This window comes from Scedosporium apiospermum (assembly GCF_000732125.1).
Source record: "Scedosporium apiospermum strain IHEM 14462 chromosome Unknown SEQ_SAPIO_0098, whole genome shotgun sequence".
NCBI classification, from domain to species: Eukaryota; Fungi; Ascomycota; class Sordariomycetes; order Microascales; family Microascaceae; genus Scedosporium; species Scedosporium apiospermum.
The window spans coordinates 726,590-748,102 of NW_015971799.1; the positions used below are offsets into that span (position 1 = coordinate 726,590).

The window sequence follows — 21,513 nt, forward strand, 5'->3', positions numbered from 1 at the left end:
CTCACGCGACAGTAAAGCATCCATGACACGCCCACTCGCCTACGGAGAAGAAGCCGCGAGGTAAGTAAGCGCCCATGAAGCAGGATGACGAGAACAAAAAAAAGATGCTCGGTTATCGTTGCCTTATTACTCACTCTAGCAGCTCCAACCGGCCGGGTTAGCTCACATCGCAACCATCCGGGTGCAATATCATGGCATCGATATTGAAACGACGTTTGTGAGGCCTCGCAGGACAAAGTAACAGTCTTGGCTTTAGAGTGGGAGATGAAGAAATAAACCGGCTTTCTGGCTCCTTTGTGGAAGGGCAAGAGAAAACGAAGTGGCAGGCTTAACATGATCGAGTAAACCTTTTTTGACGATCATGTTTGGGTTCGCTATCAATCTCCTTGTTTTTCATCGTCCTTCTCTCGACAAGCCGACAGGGTCTTCCGCGAGTTCAGGTTTGAAGAGCGAAGGATTGGCACATGAGCACAGCAGCTCGCATTGCGGTCCCCTGCCCATTTGCGGGATTGCGTGATGATCGCAAAGTTTCCCTTTTCATTCTCCCGGGTCGCTCACACGAGCTCGGTCCCTTTTCGACAAGACGGCAAGAGACGACCAAGAATGGACTGCCGTCCTAGCAGAGACAAAACGGAGGCGATATTGAGCCCCATGAATACACAGGTATTTTCGTCTGGGTTGTAAGAAGCGGTACTTCGTAATCGGGTTAGTATCGATCTCTCGTCGATGAAAGAGGAGGGCGCAAAGACCCCTGGCAGAAACAAACCTGGTGTATGATCAGATGCATCATCCAGATCTCGAGGTGGCTTGGACATGGGAGCACAGACACGGGACACACCTGGTAAAACAATTATCTCTAGGTTTATGATGTCTTTTGGTTTATTATACTGCGGCTGTCATTATTGGGTTGGTTTCTTGGGTATTCTTGGGCCAATAGTTCTCGGATTCCGACTCCTTCCATCTCCAGCGTTTGGGGGAGCTCAGTTGGCGGGATGAAGGAGATTGCACCCTCAAAGGCAACCATGATATCGCCATCGCGCCTCCGGGACAGACGACTTGCCAGGCTCGTACGTTGTAATCTAGACTGGCTCACATTAGCAGAATGGATCGTCTCTCCTGTTCCTGCTTCATCCACTGCTGGCACACGCGACTCTCGAGTTCGCATCAATCTCCCAAAGTCTCATACAAGTCGAGGCTTAGCACTGCCTGGGAGCCGCCCGGCAGGAAGAGAGGCCGAAGGAGATGATCGGCAGGGCTGAAACCGCCAGGCGAAGAGCTCCCAGGTCTTAAACTCTATCGATATATCGACCATTAAAACGTACACATTTACTTTGTTTCATTTGATTCGATGGCCGGAATGGACAACTCATGATAATACCCTACTGTATTAGCCAACCCCCGGTCTCCTTTCGGAGTCTAGTGTAGACATTCATCGCTTGTGTTGAAAATCCCGACACAACGATCCAACCCTGGAAGAGTCTCCAATCTTTTGCATTCGGCGAAACTGCTCAGGTCCCCACTCGTGGCGCTGGTGGGGGATGGTCTGGCTTGACCTGGTCTAGATGATGGCCCCCTGCTTGGCTGAACAATTGGCGATGACAATGGAATGGAAGACAATTGAGTAACTCCTCACTGGCATTGGTCGCAGGCCCTAGTGATCGCCTATTTCTATTGTCTGGACTCCGGAGGCAATACCGGTGTAGTATGCTGTATAATAAATAGTGCGACGACAAGAGACTACTTTTTGGGCGTCCGTAAAGGCTGAGCTGTTGATAGCCTCTCTTCAGCATGTTCCCAGAGGGAAGGCTCACTTTCTTGTCTCGACTGATCGTGTCACGAATACGAGAACGAGATACTTTCCAGGCCTCGCCAGCCACCTGAATCCGGGTGAGGGCTTCCTGACCTCCGCCACCGGAAGGGACTTGGATGAATGCTGTTGAGGATTCTGCAGCCCATATTGCTTCTTCCTGGGCTCGAGGCTATTGCCAGGCGGAGCCGTCGTGCATGTTGACAGACTCGAAATAGTTTGGTATTACGAAGTCATTGGTCGTCCGAAGTACAGGTTGGAGGGTCTCAACTATTCCTTCTGGGTGGTAACTTGATAGTCGTAGTACACGTATGTGCTCAACGTTGTTCAAAGTCTTGTGAAATTAGCGGCGATCGATCGATCATCCTCCCTCCAGTTTTCCGATGGGTAGGCCAGGGATGGGGAGCAAGCATCGATCGATCCATCAATGAGAAGGTTTGCGCAGGCCCCTTTTCCGGGACGCTGAACTAATTATTATCATCAATCATCAATCATGAAATCATCAATCGTCAATGCAATTGTAGGAGCATGGCACGATTCCGAGGGCGGAAACAGGACCCCTAACTCGCCCGCAGACCAGCGGGCGCGATATATGTATGCATGTTCATGACCGCCCGCCACCCGGTCAAGATGTTGCGACGATGGAAGTCAAATGACGCCAGTTATTGCCAAAAAGGAAGAGGAGAAAAGAAGACTCGAAAACCTCCTTGCCAAGGCGATAAGACGACTTGCAGGAGACGCAGGGCCGTTTGATTGCTTGGAGAGGGCACAAACATAAGAGTCGCTATGAGTCCGTACTTGTTGAAGCGTACGAAGTACACACACGACGTAGCCAAAACAACACGCTGCGAAGTAAAGGACATGCAGTCGTCATTATTAAAGGGCATGCACGGAGGGTCGGTTGACGCATTGCAACCCATCGCATTCCAAAGGGGGCAGCGTCGTGGTTGGCCAGACTCGAAAATGACGTCCAACAGTGTGGGAGGAGCCAAAAACTTGGGGGTGTCGTGGACTTTGTGGTGGCTTGTCTACCTGTCTCCGACGCCCTTTTTGTGATATCTGATGAAGTTGACGAACCAAGAAAAAGCCACTTTGTGTCGATCCCCAAACATACTTTGACTGAAAGGTAATATCAAAATGCGCCCCCAAGCCCTCGAACTTGCATCTTACAACCCACATTCTTTGCTGCCTTGTCGTCAAGGACCATCCTCCGCCCCCCCTGCACGAGATGCCGCCTATGTCTCAGGATGGACAACATACTTGTACTTCGGACTTCGCATTATTAACGACACCGAGAACATGCACCTCGCATGCCGCCTTTTGCTGCGGCGGGCTGTACGGACTCTGAAGGAGGGTTGTTAATCTCCGTGGCTGCACCGCTTCGCCCGTTCCATTGGCAATGGCACCCTCACGGAGGCAGAGTGCCTCGAGGGAATCGGAGGGATGATTATCATGGCGGCTAAAATCGCCTATTGCCCGTTTCGTCCTGATATCATCTGGCATTGGCTACATCTCCAGATTGTAATATATACGCGCGACTGAAATACGAAGGAGTCTGCCTTCGAGTATCCATCTAGAACCTTTTAGGAATTGATTTTTTTTTCCCCCAAGGTTGTTGTCTTATGACTATATTAAGCCATTGGGGGATTTCGAATGGTTGAACCGTGAGCTGATATTAACGATCTCGTGCTAATATGGCTTAAAGTAACTTCGGATGGGGGTTCCAAGACGACGATTCGACGAGACGAAAAACAAATACTCTAGAGATTGGATCAAACGTTTTCTTCCAAAGTTTCCGGGGGCAGCTTATCAATAACCCGTTTAACCCCCCGTCACGTCAATGAATGCCATGAAGTCGTTTCCTATCACTCACCAACACGTCATCCTTCAAGTAATCCAGCCCTGGGACCGGATCTCTCTCCCGTTACCAAGCTCGAGCGAACCGAAGTCGCGCTTTACTCCTTGGCCCCTTCGTTAGTTCCACTAGGCACACCTACCAATTGCTTAGGGCGGACTTTTAGGTTTCGATCGGTCCTCCCTCCACTCGGGGCATCACTCCCGGAACGGGTGGCTATGGCGACTGGGAGATGGTCATGGCTTCGTGTTTCTGGTTTCAGTGAAATCTGGTCAGAATGGGCATGGCGGGATCTGGGTACACTACTTCGTACTTGTCCTCTATTGATCGATGTATTGGTATGTCCTGTTCATCCAAGGAAGACAGCACGGGCTGCCAACCAAACCCTGTGCGGGGGTGGGTGGGGGATGGATGGCAAGAAGATGTTAACACGTTTTGACCTTTGTTTCTCTCCTTTCCCTCGGCCTTCTCGTCTTTCCATTGTTCTTTGTCCTTCGTTCCGCTGTTGCATCGGCGCAGAACTCCTTTTCATCAAGGCCCAGTTCCGTGGGGACGGGGTCTCCGATTTTGAGGAAATGCCTTCCATAGTTGGTGGAGCAACATTCCCCGGTTGGCTAACAGGATCGGGATCCCCTAAAAAAAGAACCAGCCTCCATCGTTTGTCTAGTGTATGGAGCCCTGTTACGAAGTAAGCCGGCGCCTTTAAGAAGCTCAATACTTGGACGCCGCAGTCGCAATCGCCAGTCTTGGGGTGTGGTTGCCATCCAGTGATGGGTCTGATACTTTGGAGCAAGTACCTGTGGGGAACGGCGTATTTAGAAGGTTCGAAGAAGGGGGCGCTAGCTAGCCAAGGAGGGCCAAAGCAACCCTGGCAAATGCTACCACGAAGGAAGAGTGCGGTACATTGACGCCCTAAGCCCAAGCTAATCCTTTTCAAGTGGAAGTAACGAAGAGGTACTGGGCAATGTGCCTCGGCATGTTGACACAATCTAGGAAGGAAAAAAAAGAACGTGTCCAGCTTTTTCGCTCCTTCCCCTTCTGGAGATTTTACTCGGTCTGTCAGAAAAGGAAACCTGGCACTCATTTCGAGGACACCGAAACATGGCATCAACTAGTGCCTGGAATCGTACAATTGTATGGGCCATGTCAGACACGATGTCTGTAAACACCTGATCCTCCCGCCTCCTATTAATGTAAGCTGAAGAAGACCCGCAGGTGAAGAGTATGCATCACGTCTAATATTCTGGAAAAGAATACCACCGAGACATATTTGGTTATGTCTAACGGAAATCGGAACACTGTCTTTGATGCTGCAGCGAAAAAGCAATAAGCTTCTTCAAGAGTGTGTTGGGGCTCCTATGAGGGTTCTAAACTGAACCGCGTCTCATTACTCTGCTTCATAAATGTAGTAGAGAACGAAGTACCTCTGTACACCTTGGTGTAAGAGAATTTTCTCTGCGGTTCTTATCACACGAAGGGCTGGTGCGTTGCCATCATCTGTATCTGAGGTCTCTCATTACTCCGCAAAACAGTGGACTAGCACCGTAATTGATGGATGGGGTGGACACCGTATAATACCCGTATTATAATGGCTCAGTTCAAAGTTACGACGATTGACAGCGCCGACCGATACTTTGCGACCAGCCTCTTTAATCGTGTCACTCGACAAGTCATTAGGCCTGACCGCAGCACAGCCTGGGTGCCCGAGTTAATTGGTACTGATTACAGAGCAGATCCCCCCCTGATGCGTAATACTGCAGGGTGCCATCCATCGCTGCCGAACACCCCGTGGTGGTGTCGTGGAGTTTGGACGCTTAGTGTGCGACCTTCCCTGAGATCTTACCGGACTAGGGGCATTGTGCTTGCGTCGTCGTCCTTCGTGCATTACGGGGGAAGCAGGTTGCAGGCTTCGATGAGTTTTCGAGAAGGAGGCCAGAATATTGTCCAGACCCACCAAGCGAAAAAGGCTTGTCCTCCACAAAATCGCAATCGCAGCCCAGTGATTCGATGCACACTCTACCGATGTCGTAGTGTATGAACTTCTGCTAGCAGCCCATAGTGTACCTCCACTTCTTTTAACAAGGCGTATCCACGATGGCACGAAGGATCAATATCAATTAGTGATTGATCACTTGGAGTGGGTTTAAGCCCACTTCGATGTCGTCTGACACGCTCAGCTTTTAGGTCGATAATATTGTCGTGCCTTGTCTCTTATTCTCCACTCCCCTCTGCGTCGTACATTCTTCGTGTTTGGTGTTCTGCGAAGCGAGCCATAGAGTTCTGTATTGAAGTCGATGCCTCCTCTGCCTTTTCCACCAGCTTCTGCTCTGATTTCCGGCCTGGGGCGAACGAGACTACTTCGTACGCTACGGTAAATCGGTACCTTCAATTCAGCCTAACCGAGGACCCAGCCCGTTGTACACACGTACCGCAGCACTAAAAGTTGAGTGGTGTCTCCAGCCCTCTGCTTCTCTGCCTTCCTCGCAGAAGGTAGTGTCGCGTAGTGTATTAATTAGCTGCAACGCTAATCTACTTGAGAGTACGAAGGCGAGGTACAAACAAGAAGGACGTACCGTTCTGGGAAGGAGAGCACTTGGGTAATACCACGGTACCTTGCTCTCCCAATCCCCCCAAGTTTCAACTCCTCATCGAAGTACTTGTCAGGGAGCAGGTGGTGCAGGTATACTTCGTGCAGATGGGAGGACGAAGGGGGAACATTTCGTGGGCAGTACCACTTTGAGCTGTTTCTAAATTTCGTCATTCCAATTTTTTTTTTTCCCCTTTTTTTTTTTTTTTCAAATTTTTTTTATCGTCCCAGATAAATTCTATTCGATGAAATAGACTTTTCCCCATCTGTCAGTCTTGAATCAACCTTTTTCCCCCATACGCCATAGGGCATTTCCTCTCACCGGGCTGCCGCTCCCAGGATTGGTCTGACAAGTACTAAAGGCCGAAGTACCAAAAAGTCCAGAAAGTCCACCGTGCGATTTTCGTTTTGACTGGTCCACTCCTGTCCAACTAAAATTTCTCGCGTTTTTCGGGTGATTCTTGCTTCATGACAAAGACGGAAGGAGCACGAGGGTTGCTCCCGGCTGCCTACCCCATTGTTCTCACCTTCTAGAATGTTACTTCTCCTATAACAAGACCCTGGACGCCCCTTACTTCTGCAACCGCTGGACTTGGCGACGGTAATTATTACTGGATCCGATTTCGACTCCACTTCTGCGACTATTCTCCATTGTTCCTTCCCCTCCCACCCACTCACCCACTATCAAGACATCAACTATTCGCTGCAACGCCTGCCACCATTCGGAGTACTGAGTAGAGACTGGGGCGCCTTTGACTTCGCCTTCGCTCTCTCCGCCGAGACGCTTTTGTCCTTTCTTTTGTGAGCCCGAAAAAAGAATCGCCTGCGATCCTTTTCTTTTCTTCGCTCTTTTCTTAATTTTCGTTCGTCTCACGATCGTGCTTTTTGCTGGCGCCTCGGGACAAAATTTTTTTTTTTTTTCCCTTTCCAAACTACATTTCGACCCCCGGTCTCGTGCGGCGACTTTGGACAGCCCAACTGAGGGGGGAAGAAAGGTAAAGCCCGGAACCCTAATCACATTGATCGTCGAGTGAGTCGCCTATCTGAAGCAATTGAAAGCCCGTCCTTTTATCCTCCTTCCCCCCCACATTCGTCCTTGCCATCGCCTCTTAGTGGTAAATCTTCGAGCCTGTCTCGCTTCCCACGCCTGATTCTCCGCTCGACCCTCAGCTCCATTCATTTTCCCCATTGCCCATTGTTCCCGGTATTCTACCTCCCCCCCCCTTCCACTCTCTTGTTCTTGTGTGTCGGGGAGTTGAATCCTGCCCATTTCATGGTCTCGACGCCGACACCGCAACCTTGCCAGTTTCTTCAGCTCTTGACATGACCTTGTCCTAATCACCTCACCCCAACTTTCCCATTGCTACCTTCTCGCCATGTACTTGTACCATCTGTACTTTTGTCTTGAACCACTCGCATTCTTTGCTTTCTCCTGAAGCGATCCCAATCTCTCCCCTCTTCTGCGACACAGCAGGAGTACGCCGAAAATCGAGCGCAATCCGATTCCCATCCATCGCGATCATCTACGTTATTTGCTTGTTCTCTACTCTCCTCTCCATTATTTCCGTACGAGGTCGTCCTTTCACCATCGTCAGACCTCACTTGGGCGCACCCTCTTCAACTATTGCTATTCTAGAGCTTGCGGCTAACGCGCCCTCTCCCATCAGGAAATGATCGGATGCTAGAATTGCTTCGACTTTATACCAAAGAATTGAAATCGCTCGATCTCGATTCCGACCTAGATATAACGAGTCCTCGATCGACTTTCGCTCCCAGAACCCTCTACAAGTCCCGTGGCTATTCTATCAATGCGATATTTCCCACAGTGATCGCAAGGTAGGATACTATATATAACAGGGCGGTCGTTCTTGGACTTTTAGCCCGTATCGTGTCTGGCGCATGGTCACCGTCTCCGGCTTATCGCCGTAGCCCTCCCCTTTCGCTCTTCAATCCACGTCTCTGAGAATTCCATCGTTCTGTTGAGCGACGACCCGACCCGGCCGACCTCTTGCGCGAGAGAAAGAAAAAAAAAAAAACCGCCCTCCCCTCTCCCGCAATTGTTTTCCTGTACCTTTCTTGGTTTGAGTGGTGGTCGAACGTTGCTGTTAAGTTGACGAGACTTTCGTTGTTTGTGTGAGGCCTTAATGCTCCAGTCGCGAGACTGGATGCTGTAGGACCCCACGATGGACAAATTAAAGTATAATGTCATCTATGTCAACCGAAATGCCCGTCAGGACGGACTCATCCCGGCTGCGCTGGCCAATTCGGAGAATACCTTGGCCAGCGTTGTCGGCGAGTCGGGGCCGAGCGGCTTTGGAAAGGACCTACGGTTCTTGTTGGAGTTTAGTGATGGTTCGTTGTCGACTTGTGTGGAATTTGCCCCGACTCAACCCTTGACCCATTCGCTAACCCAGTATGTGCTTTCTAGTCCACGTTTGCGCAACCGGCGCATCTTGCCTTACCCACCTGTTCAAACTACACGACTCTTCGATGCTTGACTTGAAGCCCACGATTGTATTAATAGATACGCCCCATAACGAGCGAATACCCGAACCTCGACCTCGAACCCGATCTACATCGCCGCATTCTAGAAGCCCCCTCACCGAGATCCAAATCCACACGCCCGACGAGGAAGTGTATGGTTTAAAGCTGCTACAACGGGTAATCACCGAATCGCATTTACGGAATCTAGCGAAGCTTGTTGTTCCCATTCCCATCATCAATTGCCTGCCTTGTGAGAACGAAGCTACCGAAACGAGTGAAGCGAACTCTCTAAGCGCTCTCCGACCGAGCCCAGCGTTGTTGAAGCGATGCGTGGATCTAGGCGCCGGGGATGTTATCATTAGTCCGTTGGATACAAAGTCCATGACAAGTCTTGCCGTCCAGGCCTACAGGGCACACAGAGAAGCTGCAAGGGAGCAGCAAGCCTTGCTCGAGGTCCGCAGGGGCCGGAAGCTGTCCTGGGTTGGCGTACATGAGGAAAAGCCCTTTTCCTATCTCCGCGAGGCCATGGTCTCCGGCTTAATGAAGGGCCTCTGTCGCCGAGGCCACGAGTACGACGACACGATTGGGGGCGCCAAGATTGCCATTCCCCAGGAGCGACGTTTGGCTGTCGCCAGCGCTGTTGGTGATTGGCATTTCTCTGCCCACGACTTTGCTGACGACGAGCTACTCGTCGGAGCGATGCTCATGTTTAAGCATGCCTTGAGCATGCCTGCCCTGGATAAATGGCGGATACCTACAGGTCAGTATCAACCTGGACTTTCTTTTGCAAAGTCTTTAGCTTCGTCGCTACTTATCAGAAAGGAGCGCTGCAAACTGTCTCAAACGATGCTGTGCATTTAGATGCTAACATAATGGACTAGACCAATTAATCAACTTCCTCGTCGCATGCCGTGCGGCCTATAATACCTTCGTCCCTTACCACAATTTCCGGCACGTCGTCGACGTTCTCCAGGCCACATTCAACTTCCTCGTTAATATTGGTACTTTCCCTGCCTACCCCGCCGATTCTTCTTCCACTTTGCTGGCACAAGAGCAAGACAAGTCACCAATAGCCAGTCTGCTCCAGCCCTTTGAGGGTCTTGCGCTACTGATAACAGCGATCGGCCATGACGTTGGTCACCCTGGTGTAAACAATGGGTTCCTAATTACTCTTAACGCTCCGCTTGCCCAGCTTTACAACGACAGGTCGGTTCTCGAGTCATTTCACTGCGCCGCTTTCTCACAAATCCTCCGTCGCTACTGGCCTGTAGCGTTTGAAGACACAAAGATGAGGAAATTGATGATTAGCTCGATATTATCAACGGATATGGGTCTCCATTTTGAGTACATGAAAAAGCTATCGGACACGCAGGAAAAATTACGCGCGGCCAATACAACCGATGGATGGGATGGGCGCACTATCGATGACCAAAAATCTCTCGCATGTGCCCTTCTAATCAAGTGTGCTGATATCAGCAACGTGGTGAGTATTGAGGAAGTATGTTGGCATCTCGCGGAAGTCGATGGCTAACCCAAATTGCTCCCATAGGCCCGGCAATATACCACGGCTGAGCGGTGGATGCACATATTATCAGACGAGTTCTCTCGACAGGCTTCGATGGAAACAGAACTTGGCATCCCGTCGGCTCTGGCCTCACAGCCAAAGAAGGATATCAGCTCGCTCATCAAGTCTCAGCTTGGGTTCATGGAGTTGTTCGCGATTCCTCTCTTCCAGGGGGTTGCAGATATCATGCCCTCTCTAAAGTACACCGTCGAGGAACTTTTGATCAACCGAGGACTGTTCGAAACGGGCGCCACAGACGTACAAGTAAACGGCGATTCCTATCGCCCAGAAACGGCACCGAGTTCCATGTCGTCTCATAACAGTAGTGCTATGGGTTGCCCTGCTGCGTCAGACAGCGAGGTGGAAGGCTGTAGCCCTGAGACAACGATAGTGTTGGCTCCGGCAGTGGCGGCGCCGACCACCCCTGTAACGCCCCTAGACTTCCCGAGGCCGAACGGCGTATCATATTTTCCGACGACGGTCGACCACTTGACGGAGGTTAATCAACGAGGTCCGAATTCTACGACTGACGACTTCAAAGCTGTAAACGGCATTGTGACAACGTTCGAGTCTGTCGCCGATTTTGCGGCCAGTGACCCATTTAATATGCGGTACCGACTCGATAGCTATGGTGACGGAAAACAGTTATTGTCGGGGAAGCAGCGATGTAGCGAAACGACCGATGGTAGCAACTCGGCCCCCTACTCTGGAGACTGGACTTCGCAGGCCACAAGCGCGACGACGGGCAAGATGCCCCTCTCGCCGAGCACCCAGGGCACTAGCATTGCCAGCAGGGAATCTATTGACCGCCCGTCTGGTGTTGTGCAGCCGTCTTCGGGACCGGTTCACGACCCAAACAAATTACAACCACCGATCTTAGCGCCCGATGTGGATCTTCGCCCGGAAGTGACGGTTACCGACTCGAGCCGAGATGAAGACTCTACGTCTAACGGGAGCACGGGGAAGCCGGAGAGCACTACGCTGAGGAAGAGACCAAGCAGGTTCAGGATGAATGCGCTAAACATCTTTAGGCGCAATAAGACGCCTACGAGTGCGCAAGTGGGGGCAGCAGCGGACGCAAACTTATGATGGACGCTTAATCAGCCTACAGGTTCTGACGGATTTGCTCGAAAAGATCACGATCCGGTTGCTTGGCCTCAAATCACGAAAACGCCTAGACGGCGTCTTTAGGAGGCGGGGGCATTATTATATACGCTCCTGCCCCTGGACGAAGAAAGCTAGTCATCTTCGTTCTTTGCATCATCGGATAGGAAACATGCTACCGGCGTTTTGGGGTTGTCGATGATATTATTGCATCATTACGTTTCCTCTTATTTCCTTTCTCTCCCTCTCTTTCTCTCTTCTTTTAGTCTTTTTTATTTTCCCTTTCCCGGTGTTTACGGGAGGGAAAAGCGTGGATTTCTCGCCTTGAGATGCGATTGTACACAATAATGAGGGTAAACGCGGCGGAGAATTACGGATGTCACACCCGCCACCACTTTCTGCACACTTTCGATACTGAATCGAACTACGTACCACTGTCCACCATGGCACGGTACAGTGGACGAGCATCGAGGTTTTCTCGTGCAGACGGCTCGAATGTTAAAGGCCGCCGAGGAGCCAGAATGAGGAATAAAAACACGGGCATCGGCGGTGAGGAAACAAGGAAACCAGAAGGAAACCAAATCGGGAAGGGCGTGCTGGGCGGTGTGGATTATGTAGAGAGCGCATGGTTCATTGTTGGGTTGGCGGGGCGGCTTTTAACGGCGGGAATGGATGGCTTTGAGGCAACGGAGGATGCATGGACGGGGGAGTATATATATGCATATACTTTATATGTGTAAGTGTACATTATCAATGTTTATTGACAGTATTTCGCATCATCGTGAGCATTGTCTCTAGCTTTAGATTCGAGTGATGTATGTCTATAACAGCCTAGTTGTTGGGAGATCCCTACTTGGCAAGTTGAGAGTGGATGATGGAGAGACAGGGTTGCTGAGCATTGCACATTCAAGTCTTCGATGCCCCTGTTCAAAACTTCTTCAGTAACAGCATTAATGCATCCTTTGGAATGGCCGAGCAACTAGAATTTTGAATGATCCTTTGACTTTGATTCCTGATCCTGGTATGTTCAAGCTTCCAAACGATTGAGAGTCTTACAATTGTGCAACTGTATTTGATACTCGTCGACAAGATTGGATTGTGGGGATCAAAGCTGGCACCAGACGCTTTTTAGTCTGGGATGAGGCAAAAAAAAATTTCGAACTTTTTTTTTTCAGGTCACAAAACCAAGCCGAGATGACCCCGGTCCAAGGACGTCAGACAGAGTCTGCCTGGCACTGCCATTTGGTCAGATCAATTGGTGTCTCATCGAGCATCTTGTGATGCCAGACTCATCCAGATCGGAAGCTATATTGCTAGCGAGACTCAATACGTTTATTGCCAACATGGAGTTAGTTTCGAGGCCTTGGATTCGTACAAGTATTGGTTTTCTCTCAGAATAAAATGGAAATCTCTCCAACGTTGAAATGCACCATTAAGAACTCAGGCAACCAGGATAACAAATGGGGAAGGCAAGAGCCGGACTAGCGTGGTGTAAAGTGCCCAAAATAACTCCAGTAAAGTTGGATTTTCAGCAGGGACATTGGGTTGTTCCTTCTCCATCATCATGAAGGGGAAAGTGCAAAGTACAGAGGTACATTGAACTTTGTCAGCGTGGCCAATGGGACAAAGAACGTTCTTCAAGGAGAAAAAAAAAGTTACCGAGCATTCCTCTCATTCCTCTGATACCCACCATTTTTCTCCAAGTTTCCTGAAAAAACCCACACACACACACTGCCCTCAAAAGCTCCCAGGGTTTTCCTTTCGACCGCTGCAGTATCTATTTCATGTTCCGTTTTCTTCATTGACCTACCTTTTACAAGTACAAAGTCGACGTCGAGACCAAATGCAAGTCTGAGAGTCCTGAGCCTGGAAGACCTCGAAGGACTAGCCGAGTACTCGTGTAGTAATAAGTAAGTGGTACCTTCAAAGTCTTCTCCAGCTCTGCCAACTTTTCAGCACCATCCCAGTGCCAGTGCTAGCGCCCTGGACACTGCCACATCCCTCAGCAGAACTCTTCTGGTAGCGCCTGGCTCATTGTCCAGCTTCAACAAACGACACCAGTGATCACTGCCCGCCCTGGCATGGTGCACCACACTGCCTACCCACCTTCCAATCCCAACCCCTCAATCCCCCCGATCACACAGACAATAAACCCCCCCCCCCAAAAAAAAACCAAGGTCTTGCAAGCCACCAAGTGTGGTCATGCCTGGACTGAACCAGACCTATGCAAACCACGCCGAAAATTCACATATGACCTGGCTTTGTTCCCACTAACCTCACATCACCTGCCCTTTCATCCCCCCGAGAACTTGCAAATATCAAATTATTAACACTGGCACCCGGGGTTCTCTTGAGCAGGACCAGGCCTTGCAATTAGGAATTCGAGAAACCAGCCTCGACCCAAAAGGCGAGCCACACACACAGCCCTGTCAGCCTGCTCATGACACTTCCCCGTCGCGCGCTTCTTCGCCTTCCTCCCCATCCCGATCGAAGTAGTACCCGAGCTGCCCGGGCAGCTCATCGTCATCACGTCTTCCTTAAAGAAAAGAAAAGTTTCCCGGAATTTAGTCCCTGATAGGGACTCGGAACGATCCCCTTCCCCCCAGGTCGCTCCTGCCGACATAATCCTCCCCTCCTGCGAGTCGAACGACGACGACGACCGCGCCTCATTTTCCTTCTCCGTCGCGTCCAATTCGAGCTTCTCGACCGTCCTACCCCAGGACTGCATATCGAGCCTCCCACCGAGACTTCAAACACGCCATTCCTCCCTCGTTTCCGCCGAATACGCCTCTTCCACGGCATCGTCTCCCTGTGCCGCGTACGCAGATCTCTCTCTCGACGGCGACCAGGGAGCTGAACAACTACAGCCTTCGTCCACAACCCTCGAGGCTGGCGGTGCGCTGAACCCTTCCTCAGCAGCAAGAAGCCGGTCTCCCATCCGCTATTCACAACGGGCAATCATGTCTGGGCATGGAGACCCCACCCGCTCCTCATCACCCTTAAAACGACGCGCATCCAGTATGGATCCCGAACCAAACAACACCGTCGGCCAATCTGCCTCTGATTTTCCTCGAGCTATGAGCGTGGATGCACCTGATTCTGGCCCCGGTTACGCCCAGGATCCCGATGCCAGTAAGTCGACGTCGACTACGCCGGACAGCACCAAACGCCTGAAACTGGACACGTCGTCCGAGTCCTCTGCATCACCGCCTTTTGCGGGCCAGTCGCCCCCATCATCCGAGCCCAGTGGCTGCTCCATCTCTGATGGCATCACAAGTACTTCCCCTCCCGCTCCCCACACATCCGGACCCCCCTTTCTGCTGTTTTTCACTTTTGTTCCCTTGTTTTGTAGCCAGAAAAGCTGACTATTTCCCCCTCCTTAGCTCCTCCTCTAACTGAGCAGCTCAAAACTATCCAAACTCTTCAGCGAGCATTCAATGAAACTCCTGTCCAAGAGAATGACGTGGCTTTCGTCGTTACAAAGACCTGGGTCAACAAGGCCTTGGCCTTGGGAGGAGACCCGAAGCATCTAAAGGATAATATCTCCGAAGAGCCCCTAGGCTCCGTGGATAACTCGGACATTATCCAGGAAGTACTGGAACAGCCTCCTTCTGACGAGCCCTTTGTCCGTCTGAAGCCTGGAACAGACCTTGAGACCTGCGAGCTCTTCTCGGAGGATGCCTGGAGCCTTATTTACAAGTGGTATGGCCTCAAGGAGGGCCAGCATCCTATCCGCCGTGTGGCTCTTAATACCCAGTCTGATCCCACATCACCTCCAAACATCATCTATGAAATCCACCCTCCTGTATTCACCATTCACCGTCTCTGGTCGGACGTCAGCGGTATCAACATCCCCCAGACTCTCAAGGCAAACAACCCACCCCCGCTCATCATGGTGAGGAGTGCAAGATACTCGTACAACCAGTTCATCAGGGACATCAAAGATGCGCTCAAGATCCCCTATGAACGCAAGATCCGTCTTTGGGAGGTGGATCGCACTATCCCAGAGGTTCCTTCCGGGCCCGCCTCATCCGCCTCTGCCATGACGCCGCCTACCACCCCTCCCGAATCTGCCAACCCCCAAGATTCATGGAACTCCCTCCTTCTGGACGTCCCTACCTGGGCCCAGCTCGATCGCAGCAAGAGAACGAAAATCGAGGCGGAGGATCAAACTGGTAATCCCAAGTACAATGGGAAAGCAACTTTGAATATCCACAGTCTGGTCACAGACAAGACCCTCGTTGTGGAGGAGTCGACCGACGGAGGCTGGGTTTCTACCAAAATTGCTAAGACCAATGGTAAAACCGGTAACCGACCGGCCAACATCTCCACCCAGTCTCGAACCAGCAGCGGCCGCAACAGCCCCGCGCTGCAAGGCCCCATCACACGGGGCAGGGCGCAGAAGAAGAAGAGCTGGAGGGGTACCGGGGCCGTTGGACTCCAGAACCTTGGCAACACCTGCTACATGAACTCGGCTCTCCAGTGCGTGCGGAGCGTAGAGGAGCTCACCAAGTACTTTCTCACTGATGAATACGTCGAGGAGATTAACCAGGAGAACCCGCTCGCTTTTAACGGCAAGATGGCGATGGCCTACGGTAATCTCCTGAAAGAGATGTACCACAACTCCGATCACTTCCGCCCTTCGAGCTTCAAAAGCGTCGCCGGACAGTGCCGACCGACTTTTGCCTCTTGGGGACAGCAGGACTCACAAGAATTCCTCGGCTTCCTTCTCGATGCCTTGCAAGAAGATCTTAGCCGGGTTAAACGCAAGCCATACATCGAGAAGCCCGATTCTACGGACGAAATGATTAATGACCAAGCTGCCATTGCCCGGATGGCTGAGCAGGTCTGGGACATCACGAAGAGGCGAGACGATTCGGTGATCGCGGACTTATTCACTGGTCTGTACAAGAGTACGCTTAAGTGCCCCGTCTGCCACAAGATCAGCATCACGTTCGACCCGTTCAACAATCTCACCCTCCCTCTCCCCGTTGAGAACTTGTGGTCCAAGGCCGTCAAGTTTTACCCTCTGAACGATGCCCCCGTCTACTTGGAGGTGGACATTCCCCAGCACAGCTCTATGGAGGTTCTCAAGGAATTCGTCTCCGAGCGAATCGGCGTCCCGGTCGATCGCCTGATTGGTGCGGAAGAGTTTAAGGGCAAGTTCTTCAAGATCTACGACGACTCGATGGATGTTTCGGAGGAGATTCAACCGAACGATGTGCCGACTGTCCACGAGCTCGAGCGACCCGCCTCGAACTGGCCTCCCCGGCCCGTGCCGGTGGAGAAGAGACGCCGCAAGCTTGTTGACGGAGATAGCCCCGAGAGCGATGAGGATGTTTGGGACGACCCTCGCTGTGATCAAATGGTTCTTCCCGTTATTCACCGTCGCGAGTCGCGATTTGGTCGTGCTTCTTACAGGAAGGACGATGGTCTTCCCCCTCACTTTATTATTCTCACACGCGAAGAGGTAAGGATTGGAATTTTATTATGTACCATTTCCATAGAAGCGACTCTGGAAAGTACTAACCGAAATTACCAACGTAGGCCCGCAGCGAAGATGCCATTCGGCGAAAGGTTCTTGAAAAGGTTGCCTCATTCTCCACCTGGTCCTACCTCCACGAAGATGAGGATGGCGAAGACGGTGACGTAGCTGAGAACACGGATGCCGAAATGGTGCTCACCTCGGACGGTGACTCTGGTGATTCTAAGATTATTGTCAAGTCTGTCGAAGGAGAGGAAGATTTGGTGGATGTCACTATGAAGGATGCCACCAAGGCTTCCAAGTCCACCAAGGCGTATGCTCCCCGCTCAACCCCCTCTCCCCCTCCTTTTTCTTTACAACACGCATTACTAACATTGATATCCAGTCCTGCCACCACCATCCTCAAGCGTTTTAACCAGCGACGGCCCAAATGGGTTAATACGGATCAATTCCTCCAGTCGGTGGTCCAAAACCTGTTTGAAATGAGCTACTTCAGTGACGGTCGAAACTCGGATGGCATCATGGCAACGGGATGGAATGTAGTCGACGATAACAAGGAGTTCCCGAGGCTCTCTACCCGGATGCCCGAGCCTGAAACTCCTGTTGATGACGAGACCCAGAGCACCGCGGATTGGCCTAACGGCAACGCCTCTGATAACGAGAGCGGTAGCGAGGAGAGCTCCCCCGGCGTACCGGCGCAGACACGCATGGCCGAAGAATCGTCAGAGGACGACGTCACCGTTTCATACAGGGTATGTTTTAACTAATTCCCATTTCATCTACATGACGATCTTTTTTTTTTCTAACGTCGCATGAAGAATCTCAACCGTATGAATGGTCGTGCGAAGGGCAAGTACAAGGTTGGCGGCGGCCGAGGACGACCTGGCAAGCAGAAGAAGACGTATTCCAAGAAGGAGCGGCGTCTGGCCAAGGTTAGGCGAGGTAATAAGCATCTGTCCAATAGTTTCCAGACGCCTGATGTCCCGCCCCAGCCTGAGATTCCTTCGCTTGTTGATGACGGCGCTCTTGTCCATCTTGGAGAGGGCCTTGTTGTCGATTGGAGTGAGGAGGCTTGGGACATGGTCTTTGGTCTCGACACCCAGGACTACGGCGATAACCGCGGCGCCAAAACGTACTCTAACCCCGAGCAGCTTAAGGATGTTGCCCTCGAGATGAAGCGTAAGGCCCGAGTCTCCAGGCGCAGCTCCGGCATCACGCTGGATGATTGCCTCGATGAGTTCGAGAGGGCCGAAGTCCTCTCGGAGCAGGACATGTGGTATTGCCCTAGGTGTAAGGAACACAGGCGAGCCAGCAAGAAGTTTGATCTCTGGAAGACGCCGGATATCCTCGTGTGCCACCTGAAGAGATTCAGTTCATCCCACTACCGACGGGACAAGATCGATATTAAGGTTAGCTTCCCTGTGGAGGGACTGGATCTTGAGACCCGTGTTTTGCACAAGGAGGATGGCAAAGTTGAAGTTTACGACCTCATCGGTGTCGACGAGCATTACGGTGGGCTTGGCGGTGGCCACTACACGGCGAGTGCAAAGAACTTTATGGACGGATGTTGGTACCACTACAATGGTAAGTTGTCCCCTTTCATAAGCAAGGTGTGCCTTGGCAGCAGGACAGCCGTGTCCTAGCTCCTGTTTTACTTGATTTCTCGTTCATCTTTGAACTTCGATTTACTGACGTGGCATTTTTTTTTCTTTGCTACTATGTAGATAGCTCTGTGAGCAAAGTGAAGGATCCCTCGCAGGTGGTTACTAATGCTGCCTACCTGCTATTCTACCGACGCCGTTCATCCGTTCCCTTAGGCGGACCCCGATTTGCCGAGATCTCGGCCAAGTTCAACAGCCGATTTGACGAGGATTCCGAGGAAGCCGGATCGGGGGACGACCAACGGGTTGGCGGGTCATCCCTGTATGGCTCGTCGACCGGTGGCAAGGGAACGGGGAACAGCGGGACGATTCGCCTTCGCGGAACAAATCGCGGTGGTTCTGAGCCGATGGACGAGCTCCCCCCTTACACGTCCGTTCAGCCGAGCATCGAGGACGAGGGGATCGAAATGGGTGAGTCCAGTAATACGGCGGCGGCCGGAGCGTACTCGACGGGATGGAGCTTTGATCAGCTGAACGGCGCGACAGCAAGCACCGAGGCATCAGGGAAGATATCACTTGTTGACTATGCCAGCGATGACGCGCAGCTCGACTCGGCCAGTGAAGGCCCCGATACGCTCATGGATTCCGATCCCCAGCTCCCGGACGCGGCAGGATCGTACTTTGATGCGGTTGCTCAGGGCGAGGAGCTCCTCCCAGACTACGAGTACTCGGAAGCAGCACCGGCGGTTATTGAAGAGGGCGGGGCGGCTCAGGTTCCCTGGAACGACGTCCACGGAGGTCCGGGCAGCTGGGGCCGGGCGCCGGATAACGACTCTGATGCTGTTGCGGAAATTCGGCTGGAGGACGAGACCAGGGAGTCGTAAGGACAAGGAGGACAAGGGAGTCGGCGGTGGTGAAAGAAGCAACGGCAGAGTGGCCGCGACCGCGGCTGGTACGAAGCGAAAATTCAACTTTTAATGCGTCCGCCGAGGATGGAAGAGGAAGAGGGCCGTTCGCTTTGCTTGTTGATGTTTCTCTTTCTTGTTCTTCTTTTTTTAAACTCCACCAGCATTTTTGTCTTCGATGGCATGAGCAGGATGATCGCCATATATTTGCCTATGGCTTGCATACGAATTGAATGCGCCATGGTGTATGGACATGATGAGCGGAGCGGTTGATGGTTGGCGATGTTTGCATGAAGAAAGAGAAAGGGGGATTGTTTACTTTGATGATAGGCAAGGGACCGGAGAGGAAAAGGAGCAGAGAGATGTTTATCGCATAGACAACGCACACATTCTAGACGTCGTATGCGCTCAAACGGCCACTACATGAGGCATCGACCGGTCGATGGTACAGGAGTTCAGGTTCTGCATGCTGATCGCCTTAGGCACATAAAAGAATACGAGCATTATGGACATGACATGACAGATGACGGACGAAAAAGTATGAAGTGATGAAGATTGTAGTTGCTCTCCACGTTAATAGGAGCCTGAAGGTACTTACCGCCTTCGACGGACATGATAGAGCGGGCGTAGTCGGGGTTTAGTGAGGGGATCGAATACATTCGATCCCAAGGAGTCTTGATGAGTGTAGTGAGGAGGTGTAGTGAGGAGCAATGATCGTCCTACTCTTGGAAGGGGGCTTGATAAACCTCGAGGTCAAGTTTGGAGAGCCAGAGATGGCAGTTGCACATAATCGATGGACTTCTTTTGCCATGATGTCGTTGTCGCCCTACTACTTTGATGTACGTTTTGTGCTTGTGTCCGACTTCGTGATTACGAATCTGTATTGGCTTGAATTTCTTCTGGTCATCTCCAGAGGGTACTTTTTTTAACCACCCATCAATTGGTTCATGCTCAAATGCATCTTGACGTGGACAGCATAACACAACACAGCACACACAGCACACACAGCACAAAACGGATGGAACGGGGAGAGGCCGAAGTCGCCGGCAAGGGCATGACCACTGATGACAGGCACCAATTCGCCGTCGTAATGTGTGGGGAATGCTCTCCGGAGATAAGAGTATAAAGAGCACACGACAGACCAGACCCGTCTGTACCCGTCCCCGTCTAACCTTCACTGGTTGGTCGAGACAACCCTTCTCGGTGTTCGGTGGATTCGTGGGTCCCAACCCTCGACTCCTCAACCCTTTTGAGCTCCGGTTTAAATTGCGCGAAGAAGATACCAATGCCGGGGAGCGATATCATATCATCGAGGTCCTGCCAACACCTGCCCTTCCTATGATGGATGTCGTGTATTGATTGACGGTTCAGGCCCGGGCCATCCGGGTACTGCCGACCAGTAGGGAATCAAAACGGCTTGCGGTACCTGCAGTGTAAGGTAAGGCGAGCATTGTTGCTCGCTGGCAATACCTGCCAAGCACTAACATGATCTTGTGCACGCCTCCGTTGCTGCCCCTGCTAGATCCAGAATTGGGCCTGGCCAGGCCAGACTCAACAAACTTCAGTGGTAGCGAGTCGGGTCTTCTGTGGCGTTCGTCTTCCCCGGCAGTATTTCATAGGACAGGCGTCAATGGTTCGGGTGGCACTGATGTGTAGAGGACGAAGTACGGAGTACTTAAGTCATGGCGATAAGAGTCATTGATACTGGAATGTGGAGCTCTCCTGCTTAGTGCTTGACCACTAAGAGCCAGTCCGGGCATAGGACACAGGAGCTCGTCAAACCCAAACCCCGACCGCCTCCAAGTACTAGGTACTTTTATCCAACAACCCAGTCCGCTGTACTCGGTACTCCGGACCTTGGGGGAGCTTCCCTGTTTCAGCTGCCACCACTTCCGCCCTGGTCAGTGCCTGTCCATCAAGGCAGTTGGCCGCGCACAAGGTACTTTGTAGCGTCTCCCGTGTGTCTCCACCCCAGATCACCTGGTAACGAAGCTGCCTGTTTCGTCACTGGTACTTCCCCAGTTTGGAACTTGCTCTCTCCGATCTTCCTTCCCTCCCGACAACAACAGCCACTCTCTTCCCTCCGCATCTTCCCCCCCTCCCATTTCCTCCTCTTCCCAT

At 51.7% G+C, this 21,513-nt stretch overlaps 2 protein-coding genes across 2 annotated transcripts; both read left to right on the forward strand.

Annotated features, from left to right (window-relative positions):
- Positions 1–8,432: 8,432 nt before the first annotated feature.
- On the forward strand, positions 8,433–11,386 carry SAPIO_CDS5357 (uncharacterized protein; the record flags this gene model as incomplete). Its single annotated transcript, XM_016787699.1, has 4 exons — positions 8,433–8,601; positions 8,678–9,493; positions 9,615–10,216; positions 10,283–11,386. 4 exons carry the CDS (start codon positions 8,433–8,435, stop codon positions 11,384–11,386), a joined length of 2,691 nt encoding a protein of 896 aa, XP_016642714.1.
- Positions 11,387–12,965: 1,579 nt separating this feature from the next.
- Positions 12,966–19,371, forward strand: SAPIO_CDS5358 (uncharacterized protein; the record flags this gene model as incomplete). Its single annotated transcript, XM_016787700.1, has 7 exons — positions 12,966–12,992; positions 14,008–14,677; positions 14,785–16,871; positions 16,949–17,199; positions 17,272–17,638; positions 17,705–18,470; positions 18,611–19,371. The coding sequence occupies 7 exons, from the start codon at positions 12,966–12,968 to the stop codon at positions 19,369–19,371; spliced, it is 4,929 nt and encodes a 1,642-aa protein (XP_016642715.1).
- Between the last annotated feature and the right edge of the window lie 2,142 nt (positions 19,372–21,513).